At 49.9% G+C, this 25,487-nt stretch overlaps 1 protein-coding gene across 5 annotated transcripts in view; it reads left to right on the top strand.

Annotated features, from left to right (window-relative positions):
* The window catches only part of Myrip (myosin VIIA and Rab interacting protein), a 183,592-nt gene that overhangs the window by 106,380 nt on the left and 51,725 nt on the right, over positions 1-25,487 (top strand). For 3 of the 5 annotated variants that reach the window (XM_048423910.3, XM_087905143.1, XM_087905142.1), the window contains exons 4-10: positions 10,033-10,169; positions 13,265-13,345; positions 15,944-16,041; positions 16,242-16,322; positions 18,463-18,609; positions 20,376-20,529; positions 23,675-24,294. In XM_048423910.3, coding sequence (XP_048279867.3) covers positions 10,033-10,169; positions 13,265-13,345; positions 15,944-16,041; positions 16,242-16,322; positions 18,463-18,609; positions 20,376-20,529; positions 23,675-24,294 — 1,318 coding nt within the window. Of the gene's footprint in view, positions 1-3,676; positions 3,849-5,331; positions 5,442-10,032; positions 10,170-13,264; positions 13,346-15,943; positions 16,042-16,241; positions 16,323-18,462; positions 18,610-20,375; positions 20,530-23,674; positions 24,295-25,487 lie in introns of those variants that run through there. The other 2 variants (XM_085689054.2, XM_048423911.3) reach the window with 2 other exon arrangements.

Below are 25,487 nucleotides of genomic sequence, written 5' to 3'. Positions count from 1 at the left end.
CCGTGACGTTCATCAGAGTGCGCTGGATGCCTTGATACTGCAGTCACCCATGCGTGTGGCCTCACAGTGTAGCTGATGCTGGAGTCACCCACGCGTGTGACCTCCCAGTGTAGCTGATGCTGGAGTCACCCACACGTGTGACCTCACAGTGTAGCTGATGCTGGAGTCACCCATGCGTGTGACCTCACAGTGTAGCTGATGCTGGACTCACCCACGCGTGTGACCTCACAGTGTAGCTGATGCTGGAGTCACCCACGCGTGTGACCTCACAGTGTAGCTGATGCTGCAGTCACCCATGCGTGTGACCTCACAGTGTAGCTGTTCATTATTAGATTTGTCAGTGGCTCAAGAAACCAGCAGTCTCCGCTGACTGCCAAGCAAGGACATGAGACTTCAGGAGCATTCTTCTGATACTTTCCAGGAACGTTTCATTATCGTCACGCTTCTGCATATTAGTGCCAAGGGAAGAGGCTGTTCGCCAGGTGCCGCTGCTGCACAGTGGCCTTGGCAACCGATTGTGTGCGAAGAATTGCCTTGGTATTATTCAAAATAATTGTCTATAAATTTCTGTATTCTTCTTCAATATTACAGGCAGGGTCTTTGGGTCAAGGTTCATGTGACTCTGTGAGAGCCTGTCATTCTATTTCAACCTGGAGAGTCTGAGAACAGTCACACCCTCATGGTGTGCACCTTCAGGAATATCACACAAGCGTTTTCTCTCCAGCGTTTTGTTTTGGGAGAGCCCTGGAGTTGCATTAGCAAGTACATCATATGTTATTGCTGAGTACTGGAAAACAATCTCATCAAGAAAATGCAGCTGATTTGGGGTTGGGTTTTTTTCTTTTGAAGACCCTGGGTCTTCCCCTGGGTGGAAGAGATGATCAGAGGCCTCTGGGCCTGTCCCTAGGGCTCTGGCTGTGGGTCACTAGGAGCTAGGCAGAGGCTCAAGTGACTTGGGGCCCATGCTTTTGAAAACCTTCATCTGAATGGCAGGAATATGAAGATTATTTGCAAAGGTCTGCGACAGCTCTGAATGAGGAAGTGGCCAGTTCCGGCTAGAATTCCTCCATGATGGGTGCAGAGATCTGCACAGAGGGGTGCCCTGCCCCTTGTGAGCTTCTCTGAGAGTAGCTGGGAACATGAGATTCCACTGTGCAGCCTCCCCAGCCTCTGTCTCCATTCTGCAAAGATAAAAGAGGGGCAAACTTCTTCTTTTCTCTAAAATGACAGTTATAAGCTAAAGTCTGGGCATTCTGAGCTGCAGTTTGGCAGAACAGTCCTGCCGCTTGGCAAAGCCCTGTTTACCATTTGGATAAAGCAACACACCCCACTCGCCCTGCCTCCCACTCCTTACCTTCCTGATCAGCTCCTTTTTAGTATCTGTGGCCTTGCCAAGAACCCAGAAAAAAAAAAAAAAAGACTTATCTGTTGCCATGGAGGCTCCCAACCTTTTCAGACCTCAGACCTTGAACTGTTGACTTTATAAATGAAGCCCTCCACCCCCTCAAAGAAGCAAAAGGATGTTCAGGGGAATACACCACTTTCCTATGTTAACACTAGTGAGAGCTGACTCTGTGCTGAGTACTATCCCAAGTGCGCGGATACGTCACCCCTCTACAGATGGGGAAAGGGGAAGAAGTCGGGTGCCTAGTCTGAGCAGTCTCACCACTCCAAAGCAGGAGAGTTAGGATCTCTACCCAAGCCTGCTGGCTCCATGACCAAGGGTGATTTTCTTTTGAGATCGTCCTTTCTAAAGAGCTCATTTCGGCTGGCAAGCTTTGAGCCGGCTCAGCAGGAAAGAGCACCTGCTGCCAAGCTTGATGGTGTAAGTTTGACCTCTGGAACCCACGTAAAAGCAGGAGAGAACCAACTGCACACAGCTGTCCTTTGACCTCTGCATGCACGCACACGTGCACATACACATGTGCACATACACACATGTACACACACACACACACACACACACACACACTTGTCATAATCAAAGATCTCAAAAAGTCTGTAGCTGCTAGGAAAGACGGGTGCTGGTTCAGCTCTGGTCAGAGGTGGAAAACCATGCAGTCATCTCTCCAAACAGTCTACTCAGAGCTTCTCCTGGGAGATATTTTTGGTTATGTGCAGATGGAGCTGATTTTTCTCTTCAAAGTCCTGCCTAATAGAGGATGCTGAAAGGAAGTAGGAAGTGACCTCCCCCGCCGTGTACCCCTGTATGCATGTCTGTGACCGGCTCACTCTGGAGGTGGTGTTTGGAAGCCAGCGTCCACAGCTTCCATCCTGAAGTAAGCACCCATTGGGTGGCCACAGAATCCCAACACCCACAGGGGTCCATGTGGTCGGCATCTACAGACACCTGGAGCCATAGTGGAACCTGGCTCTCTGGGCGCCACCTGGATACCAGCAGGGCATTTGAATTCCTCCCAGGTGAGTGAATTCAGGGACTTGGAGGAATTCAACCCAAGAAACTTAGGAACTGGGGGCGCCATCGTCTCCTGGGGTGCAGGACTAATTTACAACCGAATGGCCTGTGTTTCTTCCCAGGGTTTCTGTTTATTTTTCAAGTAGAACATTAGCAGTAGCCTTTTCTGAGATTTACGTTTGAGCAGCAATGCACTGACTTCCTGTTTTACAGGAAAGACACCAAATTCTTCCCATTTTTGTCATTCACAGCCCTTGCATTTGCATCCATGCATCTTTTCAGAGTTGTTATTTATTTTTGGCATGGGCAAGAGAGCCCATCTCTAGGGCAGCATTTGCTCTGGTCTCTTCATAGTGCCCAAATCTTTTGCCTAATGCAACACAGTCCAGAGAATTATGACCTTTCAAACCTTTCTGTGTACGCATGATGTGTGAGACATGCTTGTGGAGGACCTTAGCTCAGTGCCCAGCACCTGTGTTAGGCTGCGCACAACCACCTGTAGCTCCAGCTCCAGCTCCAGCTCCAGCTCCAGGGGATCTGATGCCCTCTTCTGGCCTCTGTAGGCACTGTACCCACATGTGCATGCACACACACATGCACGCTCACACACACAAATAAATATTTAATAACTAAAAATAAAGTTATGAAAATTTGTAGAAATCAGAGAACAGGCTGACTGATAATCGTTTTAGACACAAAGATACCAAAATTCAGAGAAGCAAAGTGATTTTGTGGTCCTGGAGATAGCAAGGGGTGGGGTTGGATCTGTTGCTTGTTTGCGCAGTATTAGAGTTTGTCTGGGCACACTTGAGCTTTTCTTTACCTGGGGGGTAAGAGGAAAGACTCCCCAGCTCTCATCCAGGCACCTTCTTCCTGCTGTGGGATGTGTGTTTGTACTGTGAGCCTGATCAAAGCCCTGTAGTGTGGCTGAGGGAGGAAGCACATGGCAGGACCACACTGGGGGTTGTTTCAAACCTGTGTGTCTTGACTTGGCAGAGAGAGAAAGGTGAAAGACATAAATGTTAATGTTAAAGCCCATGTGAATTTTCTCTACAAAGTTTTATAAACGCAGAGGCTTTAAGTGAGCTTCGGCGGCTCTCTCCAGTGCTCATGTGTTGATGGGCTTTTCTTGGCTGGCTTGTCTGAGATTTCACAGCTCCGCAACACCTCCCTCCTGAAGCCAGTAATAGAAACCGGCGGTGCTGTGTGCCTGCCAGTCCTTCCCTCTGCATTACTCCCTGCATGGAGCCCCGCGTCTCTTCTCTAAAAGGATGCCTGGGTCACCTTCTTTCGTGGGGCTCTTCCGTCCAGGAACACACAGAGGACAGATTTGGGGTCTCTGTCACCTGCCTCCTGCCATCTGATTCTTTCTCAAGACCCTCAGGTTTCATCTCTGTCCAAGAGTTTGGCAGGAAGAACATCGCTTGTTCTGGTAACCTTAACAATTAAATTTAACATTTAATGTGATTATTTATTACTATAATCCTTTACCAATGGGTGCCTATTGGTTACTATGGGTGTTTTTCAGCCAAAATGGATCATTTTTGTACCAACTTGTGCATGAATTTCCAGTTTGTGTTTTCTGTATCTGTGTGGAGAAGGGAACTCTGAAAGATATTTCATAGACTACGGGAATTACGCCTCTCTTTGTTGAGTGCTTCCCAGAAACAAGTGGGGTGCTGTGCTGTTGATCAGGCAAAGGGGGTTCCCAGCACGTATTGATAAACTGCTTTCTCTGACGTTGCCCTATCTCTGAGGTTGCACCTTGGGGACGGAATATCATTGTATGTTCAGGGATGTTGACTTAATCCAAACTAACCTTACATGTATGTTCTTGAACAGCAACCGCTAAGACATGCATGTTCCGGGGCACTTTGTGCTTGCTTTCAGCCATTTTGGAAGGTTACTTTTCGCACTCAGCAGGGACTCTGGGAATTCCTCAGGGTCCTGAAGACAAAAGTAAAATCCCCAGGTTTTCTGCTTACTATTTTATTTTGTTTTATTTTTTATTTTTTATGCTCCTTATTCTCATGCAAAACAAGTTTCTTTATAACATTTCTATGCATGTAATTAATTTTTCTCTGTTTTTAAAGATTTATGTATTTTTATTTATGGTATGAGTATTCGCCTGAAGGTATGTATGTGTACCCCATGTATGTTTGGTACCTGTGGAAGCCAAAAGGAGCCGCCAGGTCTCCGTGAGCTGGCGTTGCAGGTGGTGTGCGCTCCCTGGTGTGGGTTCTAGGAACCAAAACTCAGGTTCCGTGCAAGACAGCAAGCACTCTTAACAGAGGAGCCTTCTCTCCAGTCCCTCAAGTGTCTCTTCAACAGATCAAATGACCTTTGCCTCCCTTATGTTGAACACAAATTAAAATTACAGTTCAAACTAAAATTTGAGCCGATGTTCAAAGATTAAATCCATTTACAGCAGAGATGCTGAAAGTTGCTAGCCATAAGTAGGGATAACACACCCGAAATTAAGTTTCCCATCACCTGTGGAAAGGTACTCAGACCTTTCAGACCCATGAGTCTGTGCCTAGGAGTTTATCCTGTAGATACAGATGCTTGTATCCAGTGGGTCATGTGAAAAGCCACTCTTGAAGCATTGCTGTAATAGCAAATTAGAACAATCTAGAATACCAGTCAGTAAATAGGGCACAGGTTAAGTAAATTATAGAATAGCCATCCAGTGATATATTTATGAACCTCTACAAAGGAGCAAGAAGCCTATTTGCTGTGGTGTCTAGGGTTGGCCCCTGTAAGAGTCCCAATGCAGAATGGTCACTTCTGCGGAGCAAGGGTCGTGTGTGAACATGAAGGAGACCAGTCACATTGTTCTGTCACATTGTCCCTGTTCTATTGCCGTGAAGACACCATGACCAAGGCAACTTATGAAAGGAGAAATTTATTTGGGGGTTTGCTCACCGTTTCAGAGGGTTAGTCCGTGGTCATGATGGTGGGTACCATGGCAGCAGGCAGGCATGGTATTGGAGCAGCTGCTGACACCTTACATCTTATCTGAAAGGTAAAAGCAGAGAGATGGAGAGTGAAATGGGGGTTTTAAAACCACAAAGCCCTCCCCCCAGTGACACATCTCTGACAGAGATTCATGGTAAAATATAAAATAATAGAAATTGGTTAATTTAAGATATAAGCGTTAGTTAATAAGAAGCCTGAGCTAATAGGACAAACAGTGTTGAAATTATACAGTTTCTGTGTGAATCTTCGTGTCTGAGCAGCCAGGAAATGAAAGAGCAACCTCCGACTACAATGTCTACTCCCCCAACCTTCTCAGCCTCTAGTCACCTCTGTTCTCTCTGCGTCTATGAGATCAACTTTTGTTTCCACGTGAGTGGGAACCTGCAGTTCTCTTTCTGTGTCCAGCTTGTGTCTGTCAGTGTCATATCCTCTAGTTTGGGTGGTGTTGCTACAGATGGCAGGCTTTCAATTTTAGGATTGAATGATGTTCAAGTTTGTGCAAATTCTTGATTTTCCTTATCTATTCACCTATTAATTGAAGTCTCATTTGATTCCAAATCTTGACTATAATGGATAGTGCCACAATAAGCATGGGCACACAGGCATCTTTTGATTCGCTGATTGTATCCCTTTAGAATAACACCGTGGAACTTCTGCGCCACATAGTGGTTCTTGTTTAGATTTTGAGGGACTTCCATACACTGCCCTATAGCATCTATATTTATTGACATTGTCAAGAGCCTATAAGAGTCCCCCTTTCTCTGCATTCTCCTCAGCATTTTTAATCTTTTCATTCCATTTCATTTATTATTATTATGGGTGGACAGATGCATGTTACAACATCCCTGTGGGGGTCAGAGGACAACTTTAACCTGGTGAAAGCATTTCTCACTGTGACTTTGCCTTGCATTCCCTTTTCCATAAGGATGCTATTGGGGCTTTCTTGTAGACTTGTCAAGGGTTATAAAATTCTTCTGGGACATCAAATAATTTGCCCCCTTTGCCCAAGTTTTGTTTTCGTTTTTGTTTTGTTTTGGGGGTTGTTTTATATTTTAGTTTCTATGCACTCTGGGTCTTAAAGCTTTGTTGGGTGAACAGTTTACGGTTTCTAGTCATTTCCTCCCCTCAGCGACCTTGTTTTGTCAGGTGTCACCTTCGTGTGCCAAAGGTCTTGCTTTAATTCCATTGACCTGTTTTTGCCCTTGTTGCACGTGTGTTTGAGGATCTTATTTAATAAGTTATTGCCTTCATCACAGTGTCTTGAAATGGCTCCTCTGGTTTTCAGTGTATTCATTGTTTCAGGTTATTTCCTTGGGTGTTTGATTGTGGTTCATGGACTGAGAGATAAGGGCTTCCTTCCAACCTTGCATGTAAGGATGTCCAACCCTGTCTCTTCTCTGCTGTGTTTCCAATGCCTTCGTTAGAGGTGGTTGGCTGCAGGGAGTGTTGGCTTCAATTCTGGGTTCTCTGTTCTATTCCATTGCCTTGAATTTTGGTTTTGGCCATCTCTTTGGGGTATGATTGCTTTGTAGTATCTATCTTACTGTATTATTATCTATCCCACTGTATTAGTCTATCCCACTGTATTATATACAGGGAGAGGCCCTGAGAAGTGGCCTTTCCCCAAAGCATATAATTGGCTGAAGTTCTGCTTCTTACAGGGGACCACACCAGTAGTTCCAGGCAGGTCCTTCGTATCATATGATGCATTTGTTGCTTTTAAAATTTAATCATAGTTTATGTGCATGTGGGGGTACATATGAGTCTCTGCCCTCATGCCATGGTGCATCTGTGAAGTCAGAGGGCATGTATGAATCTTTTCTCTCCCTCTAGCATATGGGTTCTGGAGATTGAAAAAAAAAAAAACTCTTACCACTTCATGGTTCTTACTGTATCCAAAGCCTGCAGTTGATTTGCCAGTACGTTAGGTCTATCCATGTGCCTCATAAATGTTGGCTCCTTTAAGGAATGAAGACAAAACCCTGAGCAATCAGTAATCCTTGGTCACATGGGCAGTAAAGGACAAAATGCAGCCCAGCGGCTAGTCACATTCTGAGGGAACAGCACCACTTCTTCAATGCTGTAAAGGGATCCCCAGAAATGTTTCCTTCCATTTCTGGGGGGCAAATACTTCACAGGCCTGCAGACTTCAGTCTCTATTAAATTCTACTTATTTCTGCCTCCTTAGTGGTGTGTAATGAAGGAGACTTGAGTTCGGACGTGGCTCGTAAGTGTGGCATTCTCTAGTTTTACCAGAGAAGTAACGTCGGTGTATCGCTGTTGGGCCCACACTTTTCTGTGAATTCCCACACCCGATTCAGGCACGCTTTCCTGACTGAGTCCATGAGAATGGACGACTGACCTAAGGGTTGAAGCACAAAGACACAAGAGACCTGCTCATTCACCAAAGAGCAAATGGCCACTTTATTAAACTCAAGTCGGGTATATATATTAGTGGGCAAAAGGGCACGGCCCCCTCCCATCAGGAGCAGTGGGAGAGGATGACAGGTGCCCGGCGCCTAAGGCCAGAATCTGCTGCGGGAGGCAGGCGTGGCAGGCGTATAGGGCCCGTGGCTGGAACCTTGTTACAGGTGGAATTACTATAACAAAAGAGAGCCAAGTTCTTTCTAAGCTATACCCTCAGGCCAGTGCAGAGCAGAGAGGCCAGGGAGCCAGAGGTCAAACAGCCCTGCAAATCGCCATGAAGAAAAGGGGGAAAGACCTGGGTGCCTACATATCGCCACCCTCAGGGGTCATTGGTGAAGCCACCAAGTGTAAAGACTTGAGTGTGTGGCCGTACTATTTTGATGTCATTGAGTGTGAAGACTTGTGTGGCCATAGCATTTTGATGTCATTTTCTTATAACTATCGCACCTGTGTTTGAGAGTTTGGTTTTAATTGTTTTGTTCATCTTTATAGCTGTGTGTTAGCCAGTCTGGTTCATTTTTGTTAGAGAACTGGGACGGAATGAGATGAGCTATCGCTCTGTCTCGTGTTATCAAGGTCTCCAACAAGATTCCACTTTCTAAAACATCCAGTAACTTTTGCGAGGTCCCTGGGCACAGGCTGTGATGTCCTGAGAATATTACTGCAATATAAACTGTAGCACAGCAAGACTGACAAGATAGTGGATGACCGAGGTTGTGCGTTCACACCGAGCTTCCAGGTGACACCCGTGATAGTGACCACCAGCTCCACCTGGGGAGCAGAGAGATCTGCAGGACTGGATTTGAACCAAGCCCTGCCTGGCTGGGTCACACTTCTCTGCTAGACCTCTGGGTGGAGTAAGTGCTGCTGGCCCCAAGACCAACCCTCCCAGAGCAGGGAAATCCTGGGGCTTCCTATCACAAGGTGCCCTGTCTTGCTGGGGTGGGGACCTGGGGATACCTGGCTTCCTCATTAGCATCTAGGAACTGAACAGAATTGTATAGGGGCAGCTCTCACCTCCTCACAGGGGTGCTTTTTAAATCCACTCAACCAGTCTGGTGTTCCTAGGTGAGGCTCTAATGAGATTCTAATTACTTAGCATTGTTCTTCAGCTTGAATTAGGATTCTCATCTGTCTGGGGATGAAAACACACAATGTTTACCAGCTGAGTCATTCTGTGTAAACAGAAATTAGAAAAAGTGCTCACACAACCAGCTCCTGAAGGGCTTAACAGTTGCTGTGTGCCGCAAAGTGGTGGCTTTTATAAAGGAAAGAATGTGGTTATTTTAGGCTTTCTTCTGATTCTTTGCTTTGTGGGGCTTCCTGTTGCTTCAGCTTTGGACTGAGCAAAAGGCCTGACATGCAATAGGAACACCACGGGGCCTTCTGAGGGCGGCTCTAACCCAAGGATGCTGTCCACACACAGACCCTGGTGTTGGCGTGTTGGGTGAATTTGGAATTTTTTCCCTTTTAATCTGGAAATCTTTATGTTCTCCAAAGAGAATGTGTATTTTTACATTCATATTTTAAAAAGTAACAAAAGTAACTCCTCAACCAGAAGGGCTTTAGCCTCTGCCCTTACCAGATGTGAGGGAGTCACCGTCCGTGTCTGCACCACCACAGCTGCCTTGCTCACCAGAAAACACCTTTCCCATGGTGCTTCCCACTGATGGAGAAGGAGTCCTGAGCCTTCTGCAGGCTCATGGGTTCTATCTCTCCGAGTTTGGTGAGAAGCCTGATAATATGGTAGAGTACCATCTATACAGCCCACTGTTAAACAGGCCTTTCTGTGAGTCAGCTTTTCTGCGTTACTAAACCACACAAAACTTAGCAGCTTAAACTAACAAGTGCCTGCTACCTCCCTGGGTAGGCTCAGGTGGGTCTAGCTCTCAGCCAGGGGCCCTGTGCATCTCTGGCCACCTGGTGGCTGATAGCCTCGCTTGCATCTCTGAGGCTTGGTCCACCAAAGGTCACCATCATAGAGAAGGCCAGTGTGGGTCCACACCCATGGTGAGAGGTAGCAGGACCCCAAAGCATCCAGTGAGGAGCCTGCAGCTCAGGGCTCAGCCTCATTCTACTGTTCTCCACAGCCAGAGGCAGTGGCCAGGCCAGGTCAGTTTCTTGAGGCACAGATGCCACCACTTTCAGGAGGGGGTTGCCACCTGAGCATTGTAGCCGTTCTGCAGTACTAACTGTTGCTCGTCTAACAGGCTTCTGAGGACGCAGTCTCTGGAATGGTTCTACAGCAACGTGAAGAGCCGCTTCAAGCGTTTTGGCAGCGCCAAGGTCCTGAAGAACCTGTACCGGAAACACCGTCTGGAGAGCGGCGCCTGCTTTGACATCCTAGGTACCCCACTGCCTGTGCTCTGGAGGTGTTGGTGACTGGGAATGAGGGGAGAAGGCTGGGCGTGGAGGCCCTGTTCTTGGGGTACACACTCATCGTAGGGACAGCGAAACTTGTTTAAATGGAAGGTCTGGAAAGAGGGCAAGTAGCATAGAGTGTCACATTTTAACTGGGGTTTTGTTTTTAATGTATCCATGTGTATGTGAACACATGTGTATGTGTGTGTGAATGCACATGTGTGCACGCACATGTGAGGGCCAGAGGTGGGCCTCTAGTCTCCTTCCTCAAGAGTTTTCTACCTTCTTTTTTCAAGACAGGGAGGGTCTTTTACAGGTCAGGAACATGTAGGCTAGACTGGCTGGCCAGGGAGCCCCAGAGGCCGATTTGCCTCTTCCCCACCACCGTCTCCCCCAACTGCTAGAGCTGGGATTAAAGGCACGAACATCATGCTCAGCCTTTTAGGCTGGGAATTGAGCTCAGGGCCTCAGCAAACACTTTCCCAGGTCATCTCCCCAGTGAATGGGCTCTGAACATTCCTGTAGGGGTTTTAATCATGGAGTCTTATAAGCCCATTTGTGTGTGTCCCTGCCTCTGTGCACGCATACGTGAGAGCCCAGAAGAAGACATGGCATTTCCTCTCTAGCCCTTTCTCGTTCCCTTGCCACAAGGTCTCTCACTGACCTGGCACCAGTCTGGTGGCCAGCAGGCCCCACCAGTTCCTCCCAGCTCCATTTCCCACAGCACGGGGGTCACAAGCACACAAGGCCACACCCAGCCTCTTATGCGGATACTGGGGATTTGAACTCAGGTCTTCACACTTGTATGGCAGTGCTCTGACCACTGAGCCACCTTTCCAGCCCGCTGACAAAGCTTCAGAAAGTCGTTTCTGCATAGAGGTGAGGCCAGGTCTCTATCCTACACTCTTCACACTCTGGGTTCTGTTTACCAGACTCAGAATCCAGCATTCTCGCAAAGTCACAGAAGTGGAGTGTCGGTGTCTTCCTGGGGAGCCCAAAGGGCACACTTCACCTACAATGTTTTTAGACAGTTAGGAAAGCCTGTTGTAAAAGGAACAGCAGGCTGTGTATCACCACCCAGCTAGCTTAACCCCCGAAATAACCACACACAAATTGTATTCATTTAAACACTGCCTCACCCATTAGTTCTAGCCTCTTTTTGGCTAACTCTCACATCTTGACTAACCCATTTCTAATACTCTGTATGTCACCACGAGCTCGTGGCTTACCGGGAAAGATTCAGCATGTCTGACCTGGCAGCTTCATGGCGGGTGGCTGTCTCTGCCTCCTTTCTCCCAGCATTCTGTTCTGTCTACTCCGCCTATCTAAGCTGCTGCCCTATCAAAAGGCCAAGACAGTCTCTTTATTTAACCAATGAAAGCAACACATAGAAAGAAGACCCTCCTACACCAAAAGCCAAGTTACTGGGGATGAGAAATTGCACCCCTCGGTCCTCTGAAGGTGGCCAGGAGGGGGAGCAGTTGTCAGCTCCATAGCTCCTCCAGAAGCTGTTTTTCTGCCAGAGTAGCTCTGCTCAGCACTGCTGACACAGGTAAATGTTTTTTATCCACGAGAATCGGGGAAAGGAAAAGAACCTTCATCTATCTCAGTTGCAGCTTTTTACCATCATTAGTTTACATTGCTGTGTTCTCAATGAAGTCTTTGGCTGTGTCTCATCTAAAACTATGCTTGCTGCATTAATAACAGGGAGACAGGATGGAGGCATCGTGCTTGGGAGTCATGGGGCCTTTCGTGGTCCCGGTTAGACTCTTTCAAGCTTCGTGGGGAGGTGTGTTTAACCGAGAAAAGCAGCAGCAGCCATGTGAGATCAAATGCAGTGACTTCCCTGGCTTTTTCTCAGCTTGCGTTACACGGATGCTTCTACAGTGGACAAGGGGGACAGTTAGATCATTAGTTCAGGGCAACCGCTCAACGGTTAGGAAAACTGCCGTGGCCTCAATCTAGAGACGAGTGAGATGTTCCTTCATGCAATGGGGTACTGTCCATGTGCCTGTTTTTCTGGTATGGAGGGAGGTCAAGGGCCAAACAGGTGACATGCTGAGGTGACACACAGGTACTGTGCAGACCTACAGACCAGCCTCACATCCCCAGCTCAGGTGACACACGGGTACTGTGCAGCTGTACAAACCAGCCTCACGTCCCCAGCTGAAGTGACACACGGATACTGTGCAGATGTACAGAGGTACACACAGGTTCTGTGCAGACCTACAGACCAGCCTCATGTCCCCAGCTTCACCCGCGGCTCTGCCTCTCCCCAACGCTAGCTCCAGAGAAGGCTTAGTCCAACAGAGGCTGCTATATCAGAATACACAAGACTGGGAAACTTAGGAACGGTAGAAGCCTCTTCCTAGAAGGCTAAGAGTCTGGACAAACTCCTCCCTCCCTTCCTCCCTCCTTCCCTCCCTCCCTCTCTCCCTCCCTTCCTCCCTCCATTCCTCCCTCGTGTGTGTGTATGTGCATGCACACACATTTGCTAACAAGCACATGCATGAGTATAGTGTCTGCAGAGTCCAGAAGAAGGCATCAGGTCCCTCAGAGCTGGAGTTACAGAGACTGTGAGCCTCCTGGTGTGGGTGCTGGGAACTGAACTTGCATCCTCTGGAAAAGCTGTAAAGCTTTCTTAATCACTGAGCCATCTCTCCAGCCCCTTGGCAAGAACCTTCTTGCTGTGTCATCCAGGGTGGAAAGGGAAAAGGCAGGTCACACATGAGAGACCAGGAAAGAAAGAGGGGTCATTCACAATAAGCCCACTTCCAGATACAGGGGCGGGTTCTCCCGATACTGTCAGGTTGAAGGTCAGAGTTCATTGTGAGCTTGGAAAGAAAATATGCTCAAGCCATAGCAGAAGATATGGGAAGGCAGTTGAGGTTGAGCTGCACTGAAAACCACTGTGCAGAGAGAGACATCAGCTCAAAGACCAGATCACGGTAGCATTTAGAGAGCCCATCAAACCCATTTGCAAGTCAGGCTTCATCGCCGTGGGCAGTGGACCAGCTCCTTGGCGCAAACACATCCTTGCTCATCAGAGACCTTTCATGGCTGTGCTCTTCTCTCTCCTAGGAGCAGGGTTGTTTGAACCGACCCTGGAGAATGAAGGGAGCATTTCAGGAAGTGATTCGACTTTCTACAGGCAGTCGGAAGGTGAGGTTACTTTACGGACAGCCACTGGGAAGTGGGAGGGCTGGAAAGGCTGTGGGGTCTACAGGCAGATGGGACATGGGAGGTCTGGAGAGGCTGTTGGATTGATGAGTTGTGATCATAACCATGTTGTGATTGACCGATGAGAGCTCAGGAATTGGGAGATAATAGTCAAGCCAGGAACCAATACTTCCTCTGTGAAACTACTCCTATAATTTACTAATGTCTGTATTTTGGACCAACACCCTCATCAAAGAATTATATCATGGCGTCTAAAGCCTTTCTGGGGCTTGGTAACCATCCCCATCACACACATGTGCAGCTGAATGCCTGGTCTGTCCACTGTTTTGAAAAATACCTGAGTTCACGCTCTCAGCCTGTGTAGCAGGGCATCACGGGAACCCAGTCTAGAACCTATGCCAGCGGAGTCACTCAGTCATGCTAGCTGAGAATGTGTGAGTCTGCTCTGTGCACGCCATCATACTAGCTGAGAATGTGTGAGTCTGTTCTTTGAAAATGCAGTGGTGGGTATAAGGTGACAAGAGCACATTGTGTGCATGTCACAACACCATCTAGTGTTTTGTCCTGTTAATATATACTAAAAATAAAGCAATGCATCAGAACTGGTGAGATGGCTCAGCGGGTAGTGATGCCTACAGCCAAGCCTGATGATCTGAGTTCAATCCTGGGACCACACGAGAAGAAGAAAACTGACTCCCACAAGTTATCCTGTGAGTGCCGCACATATGCTGTGGCACAGAGAGAGACAGACAGACAGACACACACACACACAGAGACAGACACACACATATACACTACAATTTTCAATGTAATAATTTTTAATATCTTAAAAATTATTTTTAGTCCTTTTCCCAGGCTGGATATCCTGGAAAGGCCAGGTGGGAGACAGAGCGCCAACCCCAGGGAGCCCTTCTTGCAGACAATTGCCCTTGCAGGTTCTCCTTGTGGGTTCTTATTGAGACTTCCAGGGAGTGCACTCAGGCCTCCAGACCACAGTGTGCAGTTGGTCTGTCTGTAGTGCCTGCCAGAGTGGACTTGGAGCACACATCTTCACCTGAGTCCACCTTGACCTTAGCTGGGCTCGTTTCGGAGAATTTATTATATTTTCTGAATGCGCATACTGGCCACATTGGTGTCTCTGGGAGTCTAGAGAGCTTGGGTGAGCCATGAATGGATGAGTAGATGTGCTCACACTTTGTCTCATTTCACAAATAACTTTCAGCAGCTCACAGGAAATGGGCATGTGCTAACAGCACAGGACTGCATTATAAATGGAGAATAAAATTAGAGAAAGAGACACGGGCATCCGTCTCCTTCAGACACATGGTGCTGTGGCTGATGCAGCTCGCCTGAGGCAGTCAATGCCTCCAGAGACTGAGGCAGAAGGATTATGAGTTCAAGACCAGTGAGGCCGATACAATAAGACTCTGGCGAGGTGGGCATGGGGAGCAGAGACTGTTCCCACAAATAGCAGCATGTCCCCTGAATTCCTGCTACAGGCTCAGTTGGTGAAGTGCTTGCCCGCACAGTGTGAACTCCCAAGCTCAGTTTCCATCACCCATGTAAAAGACTGAGTGTGGCAGCGTGAACTTGCCATCCCAGTTCAGGAGGTGGAGGCAGGAGGATGCTGGTCCTCACTCGCTAACTGTTCCAGCCAAATCCCTGAGTCCAGTGGAGGCAGGAAGATGCTGGTCACTCGCTAGCTATTCCAGCTGAATCCCTGAGTGCAGGTTCAGCCAGAGGCCCTAACTCAAAAAATAGAGGACAGTTCTGGGAGTCAGCCTCTGACTTCTTCATGCACACACACACACACACACACACACACACACACACACACACACACGTGTACACATACACACACACTCGCACACACACACACTGCTGTGCTATTTTTAAAGATCATGTTGTCCTGCCTTAATTTTACTCTGCAAAGGCTTTCTTAGTAGTCCTAGATGGCAATAGTAATGTGCTGTCTCCTTGTGTAACCTGGGCATATTACCCAGCCAGAGTGAGTGTCACAGGTCGGTCTGTGCCATGTGACCACACGGCACCACATTGAATTGCCACAGTGACTACAGATGTGCAGCTCTCTGACCACATGGCCCCTCACTGGATTGCTGTCACAATTAGAGTTGTGGAACCCCCAACTGGACCCCAGCACGTGTCTCTACTCAGTCATCAATACTGGTCTATGGCCCCAGTGTTTGCTTCAAGCCATGTTCGTAGCCCAGTGTCTTTGGAACATTTAACAATTTCTACCCACGTTATCACCATGGTGGAGCATACAAGACGGGAATGAGAATGTATGCTGTCTGAGAATGTGGACAAAGAGACGTTACTTTCTGACAGCCTCCAGAACCGTCTCGCTTACACAGAAGGATACCAGGAGGCAGAGAAGGGAGAGGGAGACACATGGCGTTGGACGTGGGTGATGGTGGAGGCGGTGGTGAGGTGGATGCAGACGACCGTGGCCATGTTCGATCCTGAGCAGCTCGAGTGTGTCCTGGAACCCCAGAATTGTAAGCAGAAAAGTAACCCATGTGGCATTTGTGACCCGTTCTGTATTCTTCCCCGTCCTAGGACACAGCATGATGGACACCTTGGCTGTTGCCCTACGAGTGGCAGAAGAAGCCATCGAGGAAGCTATTTCCAAAGCCGAATCCCACGGGGACAGCCTGGTAGGACCTCCTTCTTCTGGTGGGACCCGGGGGGGGGGTGGGTATTGGGTGGGAGCATACGGACTGTCACAAGCAAGTGCAGATGGCCAGGGGTCCACGTCACTGTAGCCTCGAGCAAGGCATGTGTGGCCTCCTCTGTGCTGTTGCCAGGACCGCTGCGACAGTGACCTCACATTCCCGCCATTCTCTTTCCTCCACAGGACAAGCAGAACGAGGCCAGCTACCTGCGGGACCACAAGGAAGAGCTGGCTGAGGAGCTGGCCACCACCATCCTGCAGAGGGTAGGACAATTCAGATGATCACAGGGTCCAGGCCAGGGGCTGGAGAGCTGGAGAGCCAACTCGGGATGGACCCACTGGCTGATAGCATGACCAGGGTTAGAACAGAAAGAAGCAAGCCACGGAGTCCACTCTGTCTGCTGCTCTCGCCTTCCTCACATGGGCGTGGCCAGAGCACCAGTCCCTTGGCAGAACTCAGGGCAGAGGCCGGAGAAGGGCATATGTCCCATGAACAGGAAGACTATAGAGATGCCCGAGAAGGGTTGTCAGTAAAGTATCTTGATAAATTTCAGCCTTGGCTTTCAGCCACAGAGACTCAAACCCCATTCACACAGCAAGGACACCTCACTCCTGAGGGCACCCATAGGTGTCGCCCAATCCTGTGTCAAGGACAGGGATAGCTCCACCTACAACTGGAAACCTGGGAGCTGAGCTGACAGATGGAGAGCCTTAGAAGGTAGGAGACAGCACTGGCCAGGGGAGACAGAGGACAGTCCGGGCTGCCACGGTCCTCAGCAATCCTGAAAGCCAATAGACAAATGCAGCTGATCTCACCCTAGAAATGGAAGGAGTGCCTTGACTGGGCCCACCTCTCTGCCTCTGCAGGCGCCTTCATTCATGACTACCCTTCTCCTCATGACTCGGTCGTCTGAAAGTCCACTGAGGGCTGGGAGACCACTCACTTCAGTAAAATGCTCACCGCACACCCTGAGTGGCTTGTGCTTTTCATTCCAGGGTAATGTGGGTCCTTGGGGTTCACTGAGCAGCAATCCAGGTTCAATATGAGACCCTATTTGAAAATAAAGAAAGAACAGAGACTGAGGAGACCTCTGCACACGTGTGCACACACAAACATATAAACGAATACCCACTGAAGGATTCCACCTTGGTCACATTATCAGCTGTCCCATCTGTAGACATTAGGGGCCCAGAGGAATCTATACCCATGGGCCCACTAAATGCACATGGCTGTGCCAGCACAGCTGAGGGCAAAAAGGGACCTGGGTGTCTGCCTCTCCTTGAGCCTTCCAGATGCTTCCTCCTGTCAAGACCTGCAGCCAAAGGCAGCAGGGCCTGTGTGCTGTGCAGCTTTAGCTGACACATGAGTCTTGCTGGGCCTGCATTCTCTCCTATCAACTGTGAAGAAACGCAGTGTGCATCTCTCAGAATTTCCTCTGTAGTCCCCAGCACCGAGTCTATCGTGGAGTGAGAGTCACTTACAGAGAGAACCCGGAAACGTCAGAAAAATACCACAATCAGCCATCAATAGCCATGGGCTCCTTATCTACAAGTCCAGTCAACCAAGGATCCAAAATACGTAGGGAAAGGAATTCCAGAAGGTTCCAAAAAGGACAGCTTGAGCTTGCTGGACCCAAGCAGTAGGCTGATTCCACATGGACAAGAAAGCCTGCTAGCTTAGCCACCGATCTTCCGCCATCTCCCGAAGCCTCCGTCCTTTCCTACTCCTGCCCTTTGAGCATCACCTGCCTGGTACCACACAGTTACACCCATGACAACTACTTCTTTACTAACATGTAGGCTTTTCTCCCATTATTGCTCCCCAAACAGTGAGCCCAGCAACTATCTTAGTAACACTTATATCAGGTGCTGTCCGTGATTTGAAGACGGCCTGATGGATGGGGAGATGCATGGTTTCTCTAAGCAAACACTGCACCATGTTATGTTCACCTACGGCAATCATTCCCCAAGTTCCAGTGTCTTGATTTTTGATAAATGGTCTCTCACTGGGACCGGGAACCCCTAGATGAGGCAAGGTCAGCTGACCAGTGAGCCCCAGACATCTTCCTGTCTCTGCCTCCCTGGTGCTAGAATGATACCTGTGAGCCACCCAGCAGCTTTTCACACGGGTTCTGGGGAGCAAACTTGAATCTCAATGTTTTCACGGCAAGCACTTTCCCCAGTCCCATCAGTGGCGGGAGGTATCTGGTGTGCGGGAGGCTGCAGATGGAGAAGGGTGGCTGCCCTTGTCAACGACAGGAGCTGTAGCCATCGAGGCTGTATGTGCCCTGTCAACACAAGGGGGATCTGAAGCAAGCTGTTGAGCTACGTTCCTGGTGTCTGGGAAAGCATCCCGAAGATGACCTCCAGAAGCCTCCTCAGTGACGTGTCCCTGTTTCCCCAGATCATAAGAAAGCAGAAGAGCAAAGCTGAGCCACAAGCAGAGGAAGAGGAGCCGGAGTGGCCACGGCCCCAGAGTGGCGGTGTGAAGGCTGAGGATGAAGAGACCACGACCCCTCCCGGACGACAGCGAGCACGTGCCACCCTCTGGGTGAGTCAGCACAGCACTGCTGCCCCCCCCCCCCCCCCCGCATGACTGTGTGTGGATTAGAGCCGTTCTCCCAAGGAAAAGGGTGAGGCACATTTTGCCATCTGGAGTTGAGAGTGCTATCCAGGTCCCAGCGGAGAGCAGGGAGTGTGGAGGGGGAGCATGTGGAGTACAGGGGAGAGCAAGAGGCTGAGGGAAAGTACAGGTTGCTGGGGGATTTTTACATGGAGAGCATTTTAGGGAAGATAAAGATGTTCATGGGCTGCACGTGTGTGTGCACCTGTGTGCAGGTGTGCACGTGGAGGGCAGAGGTCAACCTCAGGTGTCCTTCCTCCAGCTCGGTCCACCTTGGTCTTTTGAGATGGGTCTGGAATTCATCCGTTCAGCCAAGCCAGCTGCCAGCCCCAGGAACCCTTCTGTCTCCACCTTCCCAATGCTGAGATTGTGTGTGCCCGTCTGTGTCCAGCTTTTTAATGTGGATGCTGGGAATCGAACTCAGGTCTTCGTACTTACAAAGCAAGTCATCTTCCCCAGCTCGCGGAGGACCTGCTTGCTCACACCAGTGCAGGACTGAGACCCTTCCATTGAGGAAAATAGAGCCTTTGAATAGTTAAAAAGCCCCCTGAGGTCCCAGGTGCAGGAGGAGGTGACTTTGACCGCTTCTTAGCTAACACCTCCAAATCTCTGCATCTTCTGTGTGTCAGTAACGTGAACACTCATGAGCCGAGGTCCAGAGCCTCCCCGGGCCCTCCCAGCTCTCTCCAGTTGTATCCACTATAGCATCTCCCACAGACCCTTGTGTGGGTAAGAAGGGAAGGAAAGCAGAGACCTGGGCAGGAGTGAGTCAGAGTAAGGAGAAAGCCACTGCTCAAGTAATCCCGCACTTCCTGGTAGGCATGCAAGCGCTACCGCGCCACCTGCTGGAACAGGTTTTCATTGCAATGATTCTGAGGCCTCTTAACTTCCTGGGAAGGATTTGGCAAAATGAGATAACTCCTTGACCACCCTGCCGTATATTGTTGAGTTATATCATCAGAACTGTCCTGGATTCTGGTGACAGGAATGCACCTCCTGCTTCCTGGGGATGAAGTGTGGCTGCATGCCCCGTGACATGTGTCTGATTAACTCTCCTATGAGTAGTAGTAGCACACTTGGCTATACCTGGTTTTCAGCGTGGGTTCTGGGGGTTTGACGTGGGTTTTCATGCTTTCAAAACAAACACTTCTCTGACTGAGCTATCTCCCCAGCCCTTGGACAGATTCGAAGCCATCACTTACCCTGAAATGCACAGTGAACTTAGAGGAAAAGGGAGTTTCCAGATTGTTGGCCAAGGCCGTGGCAGAAATGACATTCAAGCACAGGGCTCCCGTGTTCTGCTCCAGATCCTGCCACGCCCTGCTTGTGTATCTCCGAGAGAGCACTCCGTGTCTCCTTTGCTCTCCCCTCTGCTGGGAGAGGCAAAAGAGAGTATTTGTCACTGGGATAGGAGGGTGTGGGGGTGTCACAGCAGCCAGCTGGGAGATGGTGAGCTCAGGGGTCCCAAGGTCCCTGTCTTGGCGGATGCCTTCAGCGGTTATGTGAAGTTCCTTTCCCTCCTCAGCCTGCTGTGTTCACAGCAAACGTCTGTGCTGGTCTGCGGCTCCTAAGCCTGGCTGAGGAAGACAGCCTCACCGTGCAGTGTCCTCTGCTCGCTGGACCGTGGTCACTGCTGAGCTAGAGGCCCTCGTCCTGGGGCTGTGCTGAAAGCTCGCACATCTCTCTTTCCACAGCGGTCCCAGTCTGCATACTCCTTCACTACAGAAGACGCTCTGAAGACCTGTTCAGTGAAGGCTGCACCAAGGCAGGCCAGGGACCGTGGCCAGCGTCTGCTGGAGGAGTCAGCTTTGCCTAGCTGGAGGAGCATGGACGGGCTGGATGGAACAAGTAATGGGTTTTGTTGTTGTTGCTGCTGTTGTTGTTGTTGCTTGTGTTTTGTTTTGATGAGATAAGATCTCATAACACCTAGGCTGGCCCCTACCTCCCTTATGTAGCCAAAGATGACCTTGAACACCTGATCCTCTGGCTTCCAACCACCTGAGATTACAGATGTGTGTCACTGCTCCCTGGATCCACGTGGGTTTCACAAATGCCATTTGCAGATTTGCAGATTTGCCAACTATCATGTGACCTTTCGGCTCTTGTGTGTGTGTGTGCGTGCGTGTGTGCGTGTGCGTGCGCGTGTGCGTGCACGTGTGTGTGCGTGTGCGTGTGTGTGCGTGTGTGTGTGTGTGCGTGCATGCATGCGTGCGTGTGTGTGTGTGTGTGTGTGTGTACGTACAGCCATGAAAGGGTCCCTGAGAGGCAATTATCTCGCCTATCCTAAGGAGTGGCACTCTGGTCTGCTATGCTCTTCCTACTTGCTTCTAGAATGTTCTGCCTCTTCCTTGGGGCTGGAACTCACATCGACATCTGTAACACATGGCCCTCATAAAGCTGTTGGGTCTTACCTAGACTCAGTTTCTTTCCTAAGCTCTCACACATGGTTGTGGCCATGTAAATAGAAGCCAGGGGCCACGAAGCCCCACACTTAGGGGTCTTGTTCCCTCCAGCACAGGTCTGTTCCTCACCAGGTGAATACATGCATGCAGCAGAAGGCAGACCCATATGTTGTCCTGTGGACCAACTGTTAGTGGTCTTCTCAACCTGTCTTGTAGCTCGGACTCAGATCTCTTCCCTGAATAGCAAAAAATGCTTAACAGAAAGCTGGCTACCCTAGAAGTAAACTTGTAAAGACTGGCTGTCATTTCCCCTCAATAACTAAGCAACAGCCTGTGACCAAAATCGGCTCAGTGCAAAGACTCGGAAATGCTTAGTATCTGTTAATATGAAGATTTCCCAGGAGAGATCCCTTCCCTGTGAATCCTCTAGTGCCTGGTGTGTAGCTGGTGGGTGAAGTAGCTAGTGGGTGGAGTAGCTGATGGGTGGAGCAGCTGTGGGTAGAGCAGCTGGTGGGCGGAGAAACTGGTGGGTGGAGCAGCTGGTGGGTGGAGTAGCTGATGGGTGGAGTAGCTGATGGGTGGAGCAGCTGTGGGTGGAGCAGCCGATGGGTGAAGCAGCTGTGGGTGGAGCAGCTGTGGGTGGAGCAGCTGATGCAGGGAGACTGTGCAGCTGCAACACTCAGATGACAGCTCAGCGCTTTATCTGTGTGGTTTTATGGTTTGGGTTTTTAAATGCTTTTCATTCCTAGACACACCATTCAGACACCCAGCATGCTCGTGTCCGCTGCTTCTCGCCTTCTTTCCTCTCTCTCCCCTACCTCTTTCTTTCTCCTGTCCCTTCTTTCTCCCTGTTTAACTCTATTCTCTTCTATCTAGAGTAACTTCCCAAGCTCTCTCAGGCTTTTAAGTGGATTTTGTCAACCTGACATTGGTACACCATTTGTTGACCGAGGTTTCTGTCCCACCAGGTCCCACAGTCATTCAATCCCAAAGAAACACACAGAGGTCTACATTAATTATACACTGACTGGCCTAGTATCTCAGGCTTCTTGTTAACTCTTATAACTTATACTCTGGGCTGGAGTTCTACAACGGTCAGGCAATGACAACGCTCTGTGGAGACCACCATTCCATGGAGCTGCAGTCTGATTAGAAAGCCTGTGTCATTCTGTAGTTTGACACGGGACCCTTCTCGAGGTCTTGGGCAAAGCTGTAGTCCTGTAGCCCCCAGTCCAGAAACTAACATCCAGGTACAAGTTGAAGACCGGTCCCTTCCAAAGGGGCCCTTAGCCTTCTTTGCCCATCCTTGGAGGAAAACAGCTTCTCCAGGAGTCTGAGGAACTAGTAACTCCCAAAGGAATGTGGGCAACAAACATTTCCTGATCCTCCCTGCATGTGGTGAAGCCTGGGGGCCCAGCCCTCGGTCATCACAGGTGACTTGGGCCTAGTCGAGAGCAATCTGGATCCTCAGTAGCAGCTCGGGAGGGCTCCAGCCTCCCTTGGACTTTGCCTTATAGTGGTCCCCGGGCCGCCGTGGCGTGGAGAGAGGATGCAAGGGAAGAGCTGCTTCTGCTGCTGTGCTTTCATTCCTGCCCCCGAGACAAGAAATACCGGTCCCACTCAGTCTCAAGGCCTCTCCGAAACCCTGGTTAAATAAATCATAGGCTTTGTGCCTGTTTAACGAGGCTGCCTGTGACATCTGGGAAAGTCCTCGGGGCAGACTGGGAGGTAGATTATCCTTTATCAGTGAGGGGAAACTGAGGACCTAAGGGAGAAACCCATGGCCAGTGTCGGAGAGTGAGAACTTAGGCAGGCTGCTGCAGCTCCCTCCATCCCTTCTGTCAGCCTCAGACCAGGGCAGGGCGGCACTCAGGAGGCCTGAAAAGGGACCATGACCCCAAGTCTCACTCCATCTGTTTGGCCCCCAGGGATCCCTGAGAACTCTTTTTGCTTTAATAGCAGTTTCACTCTTTAAGGTTTTTATATATGTATACAATGTAGTTTGATTATATACACCCCAGGACCTCCTCCCAGCTATCCCCAGAACCCCTCAACCTATTTTCCTCCAATTTCATATTATCGTCCTGAGTTCAAGTGGTCCTGGGGCATCAGCAACCTACTGGGGTACACATCTCCAAAGACAGGCAACTCTGCCTCCCTCTGCAGCCATCAGCTGCCAATAACTCCTCCCCTGTGAACCCCTCCCCTACCCATACTGGACCTAGGACTGGCTCCATACCATGCAGGTCCCATGCAGGTCACCACGACTTTGAGTTGGCATGTGCCGCAGCCATGCCATGACCAGTAGTCAGTGTTCCACAGCTCTCCTGCCCATCCTCCATCTCAAAGTCTTTTTCTCCTCGTCCATGTTGTTCCCTGAGCCTTGGATGGGAGAAGTCGATATCAACAATATCAACCCATCTACGGCTGAGCACTCAACTTCCTGTGAGCTGGGTGCGCCCTCCTGCTCCTCCTAAAGGCAGTTGCTCTGCAAACTCACAGGGAGCCGGTCATGGGAGATGACACGCTGCCCAGATTGCTCCGTCAGTGGTAATGGACCCCCTCTGGTTTCTCTCCTTTCTCCGGCACAGATCTTGCCCCGGTTTTGCAGAGTCCCGATGGAAACTGGATAGCCTTGAAGGATGATGGCACACGGCCTCCAAGCCGCCTGCTGGCCAAACCGAAGAGTGGTACCTTTCAGGCCCTGGAGGAGGCGTCCAGTGTGACATCGGCCTATGATGAGATAGGTTCCGACAGTGAGGAAGACTTTGACTACAGTGAGGCCTTGAGTAAGCTGTGCCCGCTGTCCCAGGGCAGAGCCAAGCAATCCCAGCCTCAGCCTACACAGTGTTCTGGCCAAGGTCCCTCAGCCACCTCTCCCTCAAACCCTGAGGCCATGGGCTCCGATTCAGAGACTTCCTCTACCAGCTCATCTCGGGAAGCTGGACGCCGGGCTAGGCTGACTTGGCTGCAGAGGAAGGCCCCCAAGAACCCCACAGCAGAGAAGATGCGCCTCCAGGGAGAGCTGGATGTGAATTTCAACCCCCAGGCAGTCTGCAGAGAGACTTCTGACAGCAGTGATTCAGAAGAGACCTTCCACACTGCAGACCGCAGGGCCAGGCGGTGGAGAAGGGCCCGGGCAGGCCCAGAGGAGCCAAACAGGGGGCTGCCTTTGTCTGGTTCCCATCCACAGGGTCTGCACACACATCAGGTAAGGAAATTTCACCTGCACACACTTTGAAGTAGGATGGCCGTTCTTCATATGTGGTGGTCTAGAGAGTTGGTTTGGGATCTACTGTCTAAGATTCTATTGACGTTGCTGCTGAGCAGTCAAGTGGCCCGAGCCAGGTCACATCAACCCTCAGTGACTCTGTGTCTTTGTCTTAGACCTTTCTAGTCACTGTGAACAAATACTTGGCAAAACATATCCTGAGAGAGTTTTCATTTGGGCTCATGGTTCCAGAGGCTTCTGTCCTGGGTGCCGTGTCTCCTGGGCTTGAACAAAACATGCTGACAGCAAGGACAGATGGTAGAGGGGCTTCTTCGGTTCATAGTAGACAGGAAGAAGAGAAAGTGAACTCAAGGAAGGGTCAGGGCAGGGCTGGGGAGACGGCTCAGTTGGTAAAGGGCCTGCTGTGTAAGCTTGAAGACCTGAGTTCAACCCCCACCCACGTAAAAAGCCAAGCATGGCGGCACACTGATCATCCCAGTGCCGGGGAGACAGAGACAGGAGAATCCTGGCAGTTACCAGCTGTCCCGCCTAGTGTATGTGGTGAGCCCTGTCAGTGAGGAGCCCTGTCTCAAAAACAAGGAGGACGGCTCCTGAGGAATGATGTCTGAGGTTAATCTCTGGCCGCTACGTGTTCATACACACGTGCACCTCACACACATGAACACGCACACATACACACACAAACTAGTTAATTATTACGTTTCAAAAATTAGGGAAAAAAGCAAGGCAAGATATATACCCAAGGAGCATTAGTAATCATTGCATGATTCAAAACGGGGCGCCAGGGGCTTCCTATTTACCACAAAGTGGCTGCAAACTCTTGCCCAAGCTTCCGCCTGTGCAAGGCGCCTGTCTTCGTTGGGGTTTCCATTGCTGTGATGAAACACCATGACCAGAAGCAACTTGGGGAGGGGCAGTCTCAGCTTGCAACTCTGAGGTCACACGGGAAAAGTCAGGACAGGAAGTCAACTGGAACAAGCAAGAGGCTGTGGCGGGATGCTGCTCACTGCCTTGCTCCTCGTGGCCCGCTCACACTGCTTACTTACATGACCCGGGACCACTGGCCCAGGAGTGGTGCAGTGAACTGGGCCCTCACTCATCGGTCATCAATCAAAAAGAATGTGCCATAGCCTTGCCCACAGGCCAATCTAGGGAGGCGTTTTCTCAGCCGA

Source organism: Myodes glareolus, chromosome 4 (genome assembly GCF_982192425.1).
Source record: "Myodes glareolus chromosome 4, mMyoGla1.1, whole genome shotgun sequence".
Lineage (NCBI taxonomy): Eukaryota > Metazoa > Chordata > Mammalia > Rodentia > Cricetidae > Myodes > Myodes glareolus.
The sequence above is the reverse complement of the archived record's forward strand: the minus strand, read 5'-3'. Positions and strand labels throughout refer to the sequence as shown.